The 15,714-nt window shown below is 43.5% G+C and overlaps 1 protein-coding gene across 3 annotated transcripts in view; it reads left to right on the forward strand.

The window, feature by feature from the left end:
- The window catches only part of LOC121657753 (contactin-3-like), a 96,519-nt gene that overhangs the window by 73,480 nt on the left and 7,325 nt on the right, over positions 1-15,714 (forward strand). For all 3 annotated transcript variants that reach the window (XM_042013818.1, XM_042013807.1, XM_042013824.1), the window contains 8 exons: positions 7,286-7,413; positions 8,770-8,945; positions 11,516-11,633; positions 12,765-12,923; positions 13,010-13,159; positions 14,011-14,081; positions 14,927-15,161; positions 15,306-15,421. In XM_042013818.1, the coding sequence (XP_041869752.1) occupies positions 7,286-7,413; positions 8,770-8,945; positions 11,516-11,633; positions 12,765-12,923; positions 13,010-13,159; positions 14,011-14,081; positions 14,927-15,161; positions 15,306-15,421 (1,153 nt within the window). The remainder of the gene's footprint in view (positions 1-7,285; positions 7,414-8,769; positions 8,946-11,515; positions 11,634-12,764; positions 12,924-13,009; positions 13,160-14,010; positions 14,082-14,926; positions 15,162-15,305; positions 15,422-15,714) is intronic.

The raw sequence follows: 15,714 nt of genomic DNA on the forward strand, positions 1-15,714 counted from the left end.
GTTTGTGATTCACCCATGCCCCTAGCTATTGATTTCCAACAACATGCAAATGGTTTTTTTCCAGCAATAACCGTTAAAGCATTACTGAATTAGTCATAAACTGAAACTGCACAAGTGTGCTGGTTAAATTGTGTAAAGAGACAGTACGGGGCTGTACCTCTGCTCTGGAGCAGCTTTTTGGGTTGCATCTCTGCCACACTGGGGATTGCTGACTTCTCTAGGTTTTCTGTTCTACAGTTCAGTATTTACACAGACTGGGAGTTGCAGGGAGTAAACTGGGGCAGCAAAAAAGCTCCTTGGAGGAAAGGTGTGATTAAGATAGTTACAGGTTTGATTTAGCATGAATATAGTCAGTGCGGCACTTTGGGCATTCCAGCTGCAGTCAGGACAGGCTGTGCACACTCAGACGAGCCAGAATTATTAATTGGGAGTTCACTCTGGCCCCAGGTCAGCCTTTCTGTCTGAGTTAGACACGACTGCACTCACAGCAACAGCCGTGGGAAGTCACAGTGTTTGCTGGGAGCAGTGGGGACAGGATGGCTGTGCATGTGCATCTTGGAACACTCTGGTGTCACACTGTGCTTGGCAGGATAATTCATGGACAGGGAGGGCCCAGAAGGCCAGACATAGACTGAGGAAACCAAACATGTGGGTTTTGAAGGAGGATTGCCGTGGCAGTGTGGTGTAAGGAATGTGTCCCTGCTCCTCTGTTGGGTGGCACTGGGAAGCTGCTTCTCAATTAGACAAAATTCTTCTGGTGCTATTCCTGTAAAACACCACACTGGGCTTTTGTTTTGCAATTTTTAAACGCAGAAGTTGCTACCAGATAGATAAAACTTAAAGAGACTGCAGTGGAGACCTTTATTTATTCCATTGTAGGGCTGGAGCTGTCTCCTTGTACCCAGAAGCTTTGGGCAGTGTCATCTTTGCCCTGGCTCTTTGTTCACAGGGGCCACAGGAGTTTTCATGTGTTCTGGTGTTAAGTGTTGTCAAATGTGACAATTTGGCAGAAGTTGGGGCATCTGTTGTTGCAGAGCTGGACTTGGTACCACAGCCTCATTGGCTGCCTGCCTGCCTGCAAGCAGGCGAGCAAAATCCCATTCAAAATAGCACTGCTTGTAGCCACTACTTCTAGCCTTTAATTAAATAATATTAATGTATTAAATTAAACAACGATCCCTAAATTTATGCGAAACCTGTTGCCTTTAGATGGTTCTCGATGGGTTTTAATTTTTGACTGATTTTGTAAAGCACTTGTGAAAAATGCATAGTTCCTGATTTTGTCCATTTAGGAAAATTCCTAGCTTTTGTCCCCATTCCATGTCCATGACAAGTAGAATGGTATCCTTCCCAAATCCGCCTGTCTCTGCTGTTGGAGCCTGTGTAGGTTCAATTCATGAGAGTCAAAGCTGCCAGGCACTGCTGGACCTTGCAGGGCTCCACATCTCCAGGAGAGGAGAGTTTCAGCCACAATTTTCATCTTGCTTTGGGCTTTCTGTCTGCCTGGCCATCAGAGCTGGGCTTACTGGTTGCTTCAGGTTGCCCTTCCAAACCAGTACCTCCCAGTTTCATTGGAGGTGATGGTACCAGGCTAAAGAAAGCAGGGCTCAGTTTCCAGAAATGAGCATACATGATGCTGCCTGCTCAGGTTTATGAACACAAATTACAGCTGTAGCTCCTGCAAAGTGCAGGTAGTTCCAGAATATCACCCAGAGTGTATATTTTTGACAACATATTGTAAATGGCTTCCAGAGGAAGCACAATAACAAGACAGTAATCCTGAATTAATCTAAATGAAGTAAACTCGCCTTCAGAGAAGAGCAGAGTGTGGTTCTTCTCAGAAAACCCTGGAGTTCATTACTGTCTGCTGTGAGTAATTGCAATTCGTGATTTTCTTGCAGTTCTACAATTCCTGCAATTCAGGAAAGGGTTTCAAATTAGCAGTACATTTTTCAGCCATTAACTACATTTCCAGTGAAGTTTGTTGAGGAGGAGGGTTTCCTCTTTTTTAATTGCAGCAAACAGGAGGATGGAGTTCCTCCCACAAGGGTAATTCTGCTCAGAGAAATCCAGTGTGGACAACACCTGGGAGAGGTGGGGAGGCAGAAGGAGCTTAATTTTAATTACATTTGCAGCAGCATGGATAGAATTTATATATCTTAAGAAAACTCACATATGAATAATAAAAATAAAGCACAAATACTTCAATTTCTTGTCATCAGACAACTTGGGTTTCACCGAGGTGCTGACCACAATGCTTTAGTAAAGCCTGAGAGAGTTTCATTTTGATGGCACTGTTGGTTGTATTCTTAATTTATTTTCAAATACTTCTGCATTTTCAGTATGTAGAAGATTTGGATAATGACTCAGTAAATTTTAATTAAATGAGCTGAATATGGTATGCGTTGTGGAGGGGAGAAAATATAATACAAAATGGATTCATGAGCTCTGGGCTGAGAAATCACTCAGCATTGAAGAATGCAATCTTGTTTCTTGTTAATTTTGCAAAGTATGTGATTTTTCTTTTTTTTTTTTAGAATATCTTGAATAAAGAGAGCTAAACATTAAAGAGCAATGGAGTGCAGAGAGAAGTGAAAGCATAGGATAACATGCAGGAGGAAAGACAGAAAATGGGAATTAAATTTATCAGGTGCCTGAGACACCTCCACCTCCAGAGGGATGAATTTTTGTTGTCCTTTTATCCTCCAGAAAAGGAGGATTAGATGTTTAACCAAGGTTAAACACTCCTGATGCTGGTTTAACTCACCAAAAACAGAATAAATACTAAAACATGCTGCAACCCAGACATAACCCCTTCCAAGAATTCCTTAATGTTTTATGTATGTACATGGGGTTTAATTGTCAGATTGTACTTGACAGTTGCTGCCTGTGGGCTGTCGTGGGTTCTGTGCTCCTGGCTCAAATACCTGACTGGAAGAGGGTTAAAAAAACAGGATTTTGTGAAAATGCACAGCAGTTTTTCACCTTTAAACAAACTCAGCATTATTCCTAGATGTTTCTAAATTTACCAAGACTAGAATAAGATGAGAAGATGCTGCAAAAACTTCACTGAAAGACTTCCCAGTGCAATTCCCTTAGGAAAACTCCAGTTTTAGCAGCTTCCGTTGTGGCCAAGTGATGGCAAATTAAGGGAGGAAAGAAATAATTCCTGACAAAGAATTGCACGATACTTATAAGTATTAGTTAATGATTTTAGCTTCTCTGCAGTTTGAATTAAGTATTTTTATTCATTTTGTGTTACAGTTTGAAGTGCTGTGATGTGAAAAGTAATGCATTTACTTACCAGTACTTGCATAGGAATTTTTTTTGCTGACTTTCCTGTTAATTAATCTGCTTTAATTTACTTGGAATTTGATTGATGCATAAAAGGACAGTTTTGACCCACTTTTCCACTCTTCCTTTGCACTGAAATGTTACTAACTGGAAAGGGATGTGTTTGTGTTTATTACCATATCAGTAAGGATCTAAAACAGTAGCATTTTTTGCTGAATAATCTGACAAATTAAACAGGCAGTGATTCCTGAGTTTGATGATGTCTGTTAGTTCAGTAATAAAGCATTTCCTTGGGAAGATGGACAGGTTTGCAGTCACTATCAGTTGCATTATTGGCACCAAGTTTCAGTGGATCCTGAGGCACCATTCTGTCTTCTCTCTCTAAATTTAAATACATAAATGTATAATTTTACCAACATGAGCCTCTCAAGTCAGTCCTGAAGTTGTTTAATCCTTCTCCCCATCCTGTTGACCTCCGTGTAGGAGTGTGGGTGTGAATTAGAGGAAAAAGGATCTCCTCAAGCATCAATTCCCCCGATTCTGCTCAGGAGTCAGCGAGAGATGATGAGTTTGTCAATGACGCTGTGATCTGATGACCAAACAAGTCCTCAATCCGTCTCCAGCTGGATCAGGACCACGGGGGGAGCAATGGTCCTGATTCCCAGAAACAGAGGCTAGACAGGAGTAAGGGAATAAGGCAGGTGTTTATTTGAAAGGCCTTCGAAGGTACCCCTGGGCAGCCAGAGGCCACTGCCAAGAAGGGACCCCAAGATGGACCCCAGGTCACGAGTTCTTCACACTTTTATAGGTTTGGTTCATTTGCATATCAGGGTTAATTCTCCAATTAAAGCTTCAGTTTTCCCCTCAGCTTGCCCCCCTCTCAGAGGCTTTTGGTTTATACTTTTGGGCATAGGACAGTCTTGGTGTCCCTGAAGAGCAGGCCTGGAGAGGCTTTGTTATGTCTGCCCAGCACAGAGAGAAGTGAACAGGCTACAAGAAACTCCAGAGTTACACACCAGGCAGTGCAGGATTTGAAAAATACCAAAGTTAAAACCGAAGGCATCAGTCCCTTGTACAGGGCAAAAGGTTTTGTGCCACTCACCAGGGTATCAGAAGGGTGCAGGTTGTGGAAAGTGGAATTCGCTTGGGAAATGTCTGGCCTTCAGCAAAATGGGTTGGAAAAACACCTGTAGATGCAGGGAATGCCAAAGGCTGTATTGTTATTTTTGTGTCACAGGGCTGAGCCTCTCCCTGGCATTGTTCCAGCACCGAGTGTGAATATTGAATAATTTTAAGTAAACTAAAAGCTTTGTTTTGTCTCATGTTTCAGCAGGAGGGCAGAGCTATTTTTGGGTTTAGGGTTTCCATAGGCTCTGAGCTGCATTTGCTGTTTTGTAATTGGAAAAAGTGGAGCATTTCTCTTTTTCTAATTTACCAATAAAGATTTTATTTAGACTATAATATTTTTCTCAATTTGATTTTTCTTGGTGTATTGTTTGCTTTTTGTTTTTAATTCTAGAAAAAAAATATTATTAATTATATCTGGGTTTTAATAAGCCTACTGCTTAATTATTTTAGGCAAGCTAGGCTTGCAGGTAGCTCAGAGCACTCTAAAAGTGACTGGTTTTAATTAAACAATAGACATTTGCAGATTTATTCCCTGATCCTGCATTTTCCTTTGTTTGATCTTGGGCTTTGTCAACACTTGGGGTTTCTTTAGTTTTGTATTTTTTTCTATTGGAAATTGCATCAAAGTAGATGAAGCCTCAGCTAGAAAGTTCAACAGCACAGGAGCTTGCAACCATAATTGAGATGTTTTAACACCTTTTTTTTATGTCATTCTAATTACCTATAAAATGTATTACTCATGTCTTTAACACATTTAAAATACCTATAAACCATATGGCACGGTTTAATTAATTTTAAATGTTCCATCTAACATGAAGTGCAGCCAAATATGACTTAGGAATTTTCCAAAACAAGTTAATGAGCCTCAGGGAAGTCACTGCTGAGGCACATCCTCCCTTGAAGAATACCTCAAATGGCACCACATCAGCTGAGGTACCTCAGGATGCTTTGTGGTTATAAATGGATTAAGCTGCCTATTTATAGCTCTCTTTCTCACCCCAATAAGATGCTTTTGTCTGTTGTTCTAACAGGGTGACTTGTTATCTCTTGTAATTTGCATCTGCTGATTTCATTACTGCACCACCTTTGCCCAGAGGAAGAGTATCTTAGCTACAGCACTGAGAGCTGAAACGCCTCTTTTAAGGAAATACAAAATGCAATTTGAAATAATTAAGAAAAAAGCATTTAAAAGCTGTGTATGTTTCTATATTGTAATTCCAAAAATTCTGTTTCATTGTAAGGAGCAGTGCAGCTGTGGCAGGAGTCCAGGTTCCTGCTTTTAGATGTTTAAAACAGCCTCCATGTGGCTTTGAGGATTGGGTGGATTTGCTGTTAAGGGAGAGGGGCAGTGGAACTGCAGAGCCCTGGTGGACTCCCACTGCTGTGGTTTGCATTTAGGGACTGTGGGTTTGGGGTCTGACAAGTTAAGGGTGAAGGATAAGATCACTGAACCCTTGATGACCCTTTCATGAAGAAATTTTCCCCAGTATCCAATCTAAACCCCCCTGGCCATTTCCTCTGGTCCCTGTCGCTTGTCACCCTCCTCAGCATAACCTCGGGTCAGGGACTTGTGGAGAGTTTATCCCATATCCCACCTAACACAGCAGCATTTAACCACAGAACTCAGCCAGGACAAATGATGGGGATCTACTGACGTTATTTTACCTCAAGAGTGTTGAAAATAAAAAGAGCAGCAGAGGTGTGTAATTAATTAATTAATTTTGTACTGAATAAAGCAGCAGGTTAATAGCAAAGCACATACAAGTGAGCAGGCAAAACACTCGCAGCTCCTCTGAGGGAGGGAGGATGGCAATGTTAAATTTGCTGGCATTTGCTGCCTTTTCAGCTGGCACTTCCCCTGGAAACCGAGCAAGACTCCGGCTAATGCAGGCAGAGCTTTGCCTGAAGAGGGTTTTTTTGCTGCTGTGTTCGTTCTGTACCAGTGTGGGTGCTGAGGGCATTTCCCAAACACCATCCAGCCAAGGTGCTGTGCTCTGTTTGGTGCCTCTCCGATGGACTGATGGGATGTGAGAGAAAAGCTCTGAAGCTCTTTTGACTTGGGCATCTCAGGAAAATGGGTACCTTTTGTTAACGAGTGTGGACATTTTTATATCTCTTCAGTTATTTTGCTGCTCCAGGTTGTCTTCAGGGTAGAAGTGCCTGCCACTGTGGATAGAACAGATGGGAGGACACGAAACAGGGAAAGAGGGAGTCAAACCAGCCTTACCTGTGCATCCCTCCAGTGTTGCTGCCTGGGATGTCACCTCTGCTGTGGGGATGTTGCTGCTCCTCTGCCCCTACCAGTGCTGTGGGTTTTCTGCTGTCTACATCTTGTATAAGCACCTTCCTGCTTGTTCCATGCTCTCACTGGGGGAGGTTGTGTGGGGTGAAGGGAATTTTCTGTCCTGCAAGTCCTTCACAAAGGAAGTTCATGAACAGTCCTATAGAGTTGTCATGGTAATCACAGTGATTTCAAAGTTGCCGTGCAAGATTGCCTGAGGTAAACAACAAAAGAGCTGAAAATTACTCCAGTTCCAGTTGGTGCAGATGAAAAAGATGGAGTTCATGTGGGATTTCTCTCTTTCACACACGTACATATGCCCACATCTCTAAAACATTGGTTACTGGTGTCCAAAATAACACGTCCAAAATAATGTGTGGGTTCAAGTTTGTTGTGTATTGTCAGTGAATGATCACAACATTTTCAAACCCCAGGTTGGAAATTGTCCTGGTTTCAGCTGGGACAGAGCTCATTTTCTTCTTAATTGCTGATACAGCTTAATAGGTCTGGGATAACAATAAGGTATTAAAGCCTTCTGTCTAAAAGTGCTGCAACTTTCAAAATCTCATCATCATTTTTTAGGATCACACTATTAAAGGATGGAGGACTGAGGATAGCCAACGTGACCAAGGGGGATGCTGGCAGCTACACGTGCCTGGCAACAAACCAGTTTGGAACAGCCAGGGGCTCCACCAACTTGATAGTTACAGGTGGGTGAGCTGGGACAGAGGGGGATGGACCTGGAATTGCAGACTCAGGAGTCCGCAGTGATGGGGTAGAATGTAAAAAGTGTGAGAAGTTACTTATTTAATGCATAAAGATAAAAGGATGGCTGTTAAGCTCTTTTATTAGTTGAAAGGAGAGACACCGAGGGATTTTTTGTCTTTGACAAAGATATTTCTCAGATGTGAGGGAGTTCTGAACACTTCCCTCCCTCCTCTCACTTCTCTAAACACTAAATAGTGCAATTATGCTTTTAGGTTTGTGGGGGTTTTTAATTTGTTGTGAAAAAAACATGTCAATCAAAAAAAATCTTGGAGGTAATTTTATATTCCAGTTGAAAATCTGTTTAGCCCAAAGGAGGTTTAAATGGTGTTTGCTTTTGGAAAAAGATGTGGTGGAAACTCCAGCTGCAGGGGAGCGTTCAGGGACTCCATGGGCAGTAGAACACAGTCTTGAATTTTATCCAGAAATGTTGTTCAGAGAGATCTTGCCCCTTCCTCCAAGTCATCCATTCCTGGCTGCTGGCTGAGACACTGGATGAAAAGAGACAGGAGTTTGTGAAGTTTATCTGAAAAATGTCTTCTCTCATAATGTTCTTCTTCAAAGATTTTAATATCTGAAAGATTTTCCAATCTCAGAATTATCTAATATCCCACTGCATTACATATCCTATATATTTCATAGGTCCAAACAGAATTACTTTGTTCAGTGGATTAACAGCTTCATGTTTTCAGCCTGTGCTCCTAAATGATTCACATCCCTTTATGTACAGATAACAGAATTATATACAGAGGATTCCTACAATTAAATTTTATTTTTACGGTATTTACGGTAGCTGAAATTTTTCTCTGTTAATGTGATTCTGGAATAACAAACAGCTCTTCTTGATGACACTGTTTATGTTCTGTGTGATGCATGGACCCAAATATCCAGTGTGTTCTTCCTTAAGTGGATTTCCTCCAGGTTCTGGGGTTTTTTTGGTTCTTCCCTTACTCCCACCTCTTCATGTGCCCAGTGGCTGCTGCTGCTTCCTGCTCCAGAACACACGAGTGGGATTGCTGAGAGCTCTGGAGTGGCAATTCCTGCCTGTGGATTCAGCTTTGTGGAGTGGATTGGCTGCACCCAGCAGGCTCAAATTCACCTTTCCAGTGTCCAGCAGCTCCTGCTGGGAAATGCAGGGACACAAAGCTCCAGCAAAAGGGGTCAGGCAGCATTCCCAGCCCAGCTCCATCACTGGAAGCGGCTGTCATTGATCACACCCGAGGAACATGGGGGGATATCAGTGGCAGGCAAAGCTCAGCAATGCAGAAAAACCCAATCACCCATATTTGTGCTCCCTGCAGAGCCAACCAGGATCACCTTGGCACCTTCCAACATGGATGTGACCGTGGGGGAGAGCGTTGTGCTGCCCTGCCAGGTGCAGCACGATCCCCTGCTGGACATCAGCTTCACCTGGTACTTCAACGGGACCCTCACGGACTTCCAGAGGGACGCTTCTCACTTCGAGAAGGTTGGAGGGGTGAGCTGCAAACACCTTCTCTTCACTTGCCTTACAGCTCTAGCCAGCACGAACTTCTTTTTTCCTCATGCTAAAAATTAAGATGTTTCTCTTTTGAGAATTCTCTTCTGTGTTGAAAGGAAACCATCCCCTGGCCCAGCTTGCTGCCCATCACTCGTTTTTCTTGTGCCCTGTGTTTTAGACCTGAAGTTTTTAAGTTCTTACCTCTTAGAATCCGTTTCTATGCGATTTTCCTCAGGATCACATGAAACACAGCAATGATGGGCAAACGAACCTGACACAAACCAATTTGTCATGAGGGATTTTATAGCCTGTAGACATTCAGGGGCTTTAGTTTTTTAAGCTCTTATTTGTTTGAAGAGGAATTTGAGCTCGTTAGTAGAAAACTTCACACGTTACCAAGAGATCCATGAGAATATTTCCTGGGCTTTGTATCACATTAAGGTCAGTGCAATAATTCCATCTGGAGTTACATGCAGGTCATGGTGAGTAAATAATCCTAAATATGTTCTAAGCCTTCCAGTAGTTACAGTGTGGATTTATTAAATGAAAACACCATTGCAGAAACAACTTCAGCTTTCTTGGTTGGAAGATACTTATTTTTTTTGATGGATAGATTTCCATGTACTGATGTCTGGGAGGTCCCCGTCACACAGGCCTGAGGTCTCCAGCATCTCTTTGCTATTGGGATGTTCTGGGAGCACCACCTGGTCTTCCAGATGGTTGGAAAACTGTGGGATGTGAGGCTGTCTTTCTGCTTCTTGGGGTGTTTTGTTAGCCAGGTGATTTATACAAAGAGCATGGCAGACCAAGCAGGTGCCCAAATTCTGAGCAGACTTGCCCCAAAACTGGGGATCGCCAGCGCTGGCTGGGGTTGTTCTGCAGCCAGGACAGGAAAAAGGAATTCCAGCAGCTGTTCCTACTGCATGGAACACTCTGTATTTGTATTCCAGGCAGCAGGGGGAAGGGAAGAAGGTGATTCCACGGTCACCTGGGCTTGTCCACCCTGCCAAAGGCTGGATCTGACCAGGCAGGAATGTGATACCCGATGGAAAGGGAGGGTCTTGCAGGGGGGCTTCCTGCTGCTCCCCCAGTCCCTTGAGAGTCTTCCCAAATCACCACAAATAACTGAAATGCAGTGTTAACACTTTGCTGGGGTTTATTTCAAGTAAAACTGTTCTATTTGAAGCCCCCTCCCCCCTTTGTTGAGTTGTCTCAAATTGAGTTTGCTGAAATGAGTTCGTGTAGGACGTGATTTGCTTGCATTCACTGCTGGTGTTGGGCATTCCCTGAATATCCACTTCCATTCAAGTAGATGGATTTTAGATTGCTTTTGACTCAACTTTTAATTTATTGTAAGCAATTAGCACTGAATTGTCCTGCAAACAACTTCCATCTGTGCTTTCACAGAAGACCAGGCACACACATGGAAGGGAATCAGGCAGAACTGGCTTCAGTTTGTGTTGAATAAAGAATTGAGACATTGTAATGCTGAAACAAAGAAAAACAACCAAATGTTTTGAAAGGTTCATTTTTTTTTTCTAAGACTAAAATAAACCTCAAAGTCATGTCTTTGCCTTTCTCCCAAGCTACTGTTTGCCCCTGAATCAGTGGCCAAAGTAGCTAAAAATACCCACAAATAGGGTTCTGCTCTTGAAGAAAATGCTGCTTCTCCAGAAAATTAAAATTTAAAAATATATTTTAAAAATTAAAATCTGACTGAGGCATTTTTCACCTGGAAAATTCAATTGGAACAGAGTTAAAGCAGAAATTCAACTGACACAAAGGGGAGATCTGTTTTTTTAAGGGACACTGTCTACCAAAGGTTTAATGTCAAATTCTGTGTTCACTGATGTGGAAAACAAGCAGTACACAAAGAGCCCGAATATCATATGAAGTTACAGTTTCATTCAAGTTTTATTTCTGTTTCCCATGATCCAGGAAATAACCACATGCTGTGATCTGAGAGAGAACAATGGGGGAAAAAGTACTAAAGATTAAATACTCAATGAAAAGCAAAGAATAGAACTTAGGCTTGTAAAATGGGAAATACAGCCTGAACTGTGCAACCTTTAAAGGAAAGTGTGCTCACAATAACCTGTAAAATAGACTGAATTCAACTTTGTCTTTCTACATATTCCAACTCCTTAAAAACCTGTCATAACCTGACTTAAAAATTCCAGATAAAAACCCCATGAATTCTGTCTTGAAATCAAATGGGTAATAGCCACAGAAAGCACATTTCTCTCTTTTTAGGGCTTTGAGACAAATGGTCACAGGAGCCTGAGGTCATTGGGGGTTCCGGGCAGGAGATGTGTTCCCGGTGTGAGCTCGCCGTGTTGGAGCTCACTTCTCCCAAAAAAGGGACACTACACCTCATGTTTTTTGGGAAAATGCTCCCAGACAACAAACCTGGAGCAGTTGATGGGCAATAATTTGCTGTCCTGGTCACTGCAATGCAGCTTTTGAGCAACTTCACACTTCTGGTGGATTTCTTTTCCCTTTGCAAAGAAAATGTTAGACTGCAAGGGTGGTGCATTTGCATTAATGAATGTTCTGTATTCCCACAGAGTGCATCAGGTGATTTAATGATCAGGAACATCCAGCTGAAGCACAGTGGGAAGTACGTGTGCATGGTGAAGACAGAGGTGGACAGTGTGGCCTCTGCTGCTGACCTCATCGTGCGAGGTACATCCCAGCCCAGCTCCAGGGTCATGTTTTCCACCTTTTTTATATTGTAGGCTGTAGAAACAACTGATGTTGGAGGTTACAGAACCAGTCCATGGCTTGAATGGTGTGATGAATGACTGTGAGTTGAATTATGTCATTCTGACCTGCAGCTAGGGAGAATTACAGCTCAGGCTTTGGGTGAAGCCTGATTTTCCCAGAGGAATGAAGAGCTGGAGGTTATAATAGTGACTTCACATCTTTTTTCACTGCTAGTCCTTGAGGTCACTGACAGGAGGGAACTCACTGGCAGCTCTGAAGCAGTTGCTGCCTCTGCAGACTGAAGTGTTGGGGACTCCAGAATCCTTCCTGGGAAATGGCAGTTCTGCCAGAGACCAGGAGAGGCTTTGTCCTAAGGTTTAAATCCTATAGTGCAGAATTATTCCTTTTCATTCCAAGCTGGAATGTTCACAGTTGAGCCAGAATTGTGGCTTTCCTTGCTGATGTTACAGCTATGGTCATTGCAAGGTAAAAGCTTTGATCTAGGAAAGCACATTATGTGATCAGCAGTTACTCAATATATTTTAAAATATGTCAGATATTTTTCTCATTGTTAATGCACTGTTACTCATTTCAAGCCCCTTTGCTGGTGCAGATGAGACAAAACCCAACATTCTGGCCAGGAAATGGCCAGAAATGAGGATTTTCCAGAAGGCAGCAGGAAGTTTGTGTGACTGAATTGCTGCATGGGGTTCTGGTCAGATGTGCTGAAAAATTGTTCCAGTGCATTGTACGGTAAAGAAGTTGTAGATAAAAAGTTGACAGACTACAGAGATGTATCTGTAGATTAAAGAGGACATTTAGGACTAAAGGAAAAGACATTGGAAAGAGAGAGAGATGTGCTGAACAAAGGTTCTTGGTAAAAAAAACCAAAACCCAGTCATCTCTTCTGCCCTTGAGAGTATTTCAGGTTGAAATAGTCAGAGTTAAGTTTAGTGAATGTAAAACAGTAATTAAAAGTGTTCTTATTCCAGTCTGAATTGTTTTCCTCCTCCCTGAGGAAGAAAAAACAGGAATCCATCCTGCTGGTAGTGATTCCCAGGGTGCTTCAGGGCTTCACCAAACACTGCCTGGTTTTCCATCCGATTCCAGGCTCTCCTGGGCCCCCCGAGCACGTGAAGGTGGAGGAGATCACGGACACCACAGCTCAGATCTCCTGGCAGGAGGGCACAGACAACCACAGCCCTGTGACCACCTACACCATCCAGGCAAGGACTCCCTTCTCCGTGGGCTGGCAGCGAGCCACCACAGGTGAGCACAATTCCCATCCCAGGCTCTGTGGGAGCATCTCTGGCACCCTGTGCCTGACTTTCCTTTTCCCTTTCTCTTCTTCGTAGTTCCGGATGTCATCGATGGGAAAACCTTCACAAGCACAGTAGTGGATTTAAATCCTTGGGTTGAATATGAATTTCGTGTAGTTGCCAGTAACAAAATAGGAGGTGGAGAACCTAGTTTGCCCTCAGAAAAAGTAAGAACTGAAGAGGCAGGTTAGTGGGTCCTTCTATTTGTTTTTAATTCAAGAATCTTGAATATTAACAAAGAAAAGGAGTGTTATCTTTGGCTCTTTGCAAACAAGCTTGGAGTTGCCATTGGATATAAAAGCCTGTAACAAGTTTGTTTGTATTTTTCCATTTAGCTGTGAGACAGTTTGTGTTGCATTACTGAACATCACAGAAGCATAACATCTAAATCCATTTAAACTCTGTGCACTGTGCCAAAATCTGCCAGTTCAGGCAGTGCTGCAGAGTCTGAAGGTATAAATGGATGGAAAGAGGTTAATTTTGACAGGGGATTTTCATTGCTGGTGTTTGATCAGTGAAACCCTTCCATGTTACAAGCACGTGGCTCAGAAGAACCCATCAATTAAAACCCCAGTTCACTTGGAATGAGGCCATTTCCCAATTCATCTGCGTAACATCCCTGGAAGTGTTCAAGGACATGGAATTCTGAGCAGCCTGGTCAGTGGAAAGTGTCCTGGAACAAGGTGATCTTTAAGGTCCCTTCCAACCCAGGCCATTCTCTGAGTTAACTCTATTAATTAAAAAATGAAGCTTGTCTCCAGTTTTGAGAAGTTCTTAAACACAGCATACCTGGTGTAATCTGTGAGCTGCTGAGGTTCTCCAGGTGCTCAGAGGAACCCTGGCCTGGCCCAGGGAAAGATGAATGTGGGACAGGGCTGGGGCTTTCCAGGACTGCCCCTCCTACCCCAAAAACATTTTCTCTGGTTGCAAAGGGAGTATGAATATGGGTTAAATTCAGAGCTTGAGGCTGATGTGATGTGTTCTCTTGTGATGCGATGTATTCTCTGTGCAGACATCTCTGCATTTCCTTTCCACAGTTCCCGAAATTCCCCCATCTGAGGTCAGTGGGGGAGGAGGCAGCAGATCTGAGCTGGTGATAACGTGGGATGTAAGTTTGCTGGCAAGCACTTTCCTTCACAGAACTTTTTTCTTTCTTTTCTTTCTGCTCTCTCTGAATTTCCCTGGCGGCAGCAGCTTCTCCTCTGGGATGTCCGTGTGCTCTGTGCCGTGTGTGGTGTGAGCCCTGGACACTGGACTTTGTTCTTTCACTGCTACACGTCCCTGTGCTGGATGGAAATCCCCAGGGAATTTAGTTTGGCTGGGATTGCTTCTGTTCTCAAACAAATGTTGATGCTAAAAAGGAGGCAGGGGGCAGGGGAAGAGGAAGAGGGATGGTTAAGGTGAGAAATGGGGCTTTGCAGTGCAGATTTGCAGTTCTTGCTTTCCCACCATTACCCTTGGATGCATGTGCTAACCAATACAATCTCACACTGCTTTGTATTATGTATCCCTTTTTTAATGATTTGAAGAGCTGTTAATACTCTGTTCCTAGCATTGACTGCTCTGTGTGGTTATCTAATCATGATCACATCAGAGGAAGGTTTAAGCCGCTGTATGAAGGTGGTATTGGATTCTCTAATAGCTGACTGAGCAACTATTCATTTTTTATGAACTGTGGATTGATGAAAGAAAAGTTATATTTACTGAAGAGTGTCTTAAAGCAGAATACTTAGTGGAAAACAAAAATGCTACCTGAAAGTTGTTCTCTTCTTGGAATGCAAACCTTGAAGTGGGTCGAAGGGAGCGCGTTTTGCTGTGCTGTAGCAGAGTTAATTGGCTGAGGGGATGCTGCCAAGTGCAGTGCCAGCACCTGCAGCATGTCCACGAGTCTGCTGGCACTTCCCTCCTGCCACATATCCCCATGGCATCACAGATCTGTGTTCTTCTGTCCAGCCCATCCCCGAGGAGCTGCAGAACGGGGAAGGATTCGGGTACGTGGTCGCCTTCCGCCCCTCGGGCACCACGACGTGGATCCAGACCGTGGTCACCTCTCCTGACACCCCCAAATACGTCTTCAGGAACGAGAGCATCCTGCCCTTCTCGCCCTACGAGGTCAAAGTCGGGGTCTACAACAACAAAGGCGAGGGGCCCTTCAGCGCAGTCACCACGGTGTTCTCGGCTGAGGAAGGTACAGCCTTCAGTTTCCCCAAGCACTTGCATGAGCTGTTCCAGCAGGGGATCCAGCAGCAGCTGGGGGAGATGAGCTTGGTTTGGATAAGGACAGGTTTGTTTCCACAGTCACCTCTCCCTTGTTGTTGGTTTCCCAACGCAGAGCCCAGCACAGCCCCCTCGGGAGTGTCTGCCACCAGCCTGTCCTCCTCGGCCATCGAGGTCTCCTGGAGAGCCATTCCCTGGAAGATGAGCAATGGAAGGCTGCTGGGCTATGAGGTGAGTCTGTTGAAATCAAAATATTTTAACTAACAAACCCTATTTATTCAGTAAAATCCACTCCTTTTTGCAAAGGGCCATGGGCCAGAAGCATCGTGCAGGCTGCAGGACAGCCACACAGACTGACCCCAAATCTTGCTCTTCCTGCCCCACCTACACCCAGAAGGAGGCTAATTCTTTCTGTCTTGGGAAAAAAACCCCACAGAATGAAGTTGTGTTTTGCTTCTTGTGCTGATAGATAGCCATGTGTCTGACATAACTCCCAACTGACTTTTTTCAGAATTACATTCACT

Source organism: Corvus kubaryi, unplaced genomic scaffold, assembly GCF_017639235.1.
Source record: "Corvus kubaryi isolate FWS band 111438036 unplaced genomic scaffold, C.kubaryi_AGA036_p1.0 136, whole genome shotgun sequence".
In the NCBI taxonomy this organism is placed as follows: domain Eukaryota; kingdom Metazoa; phylum Chordata; class Aves; order Passeriformes; family Corvidae; genus Corvus; species Corvus kubaryi.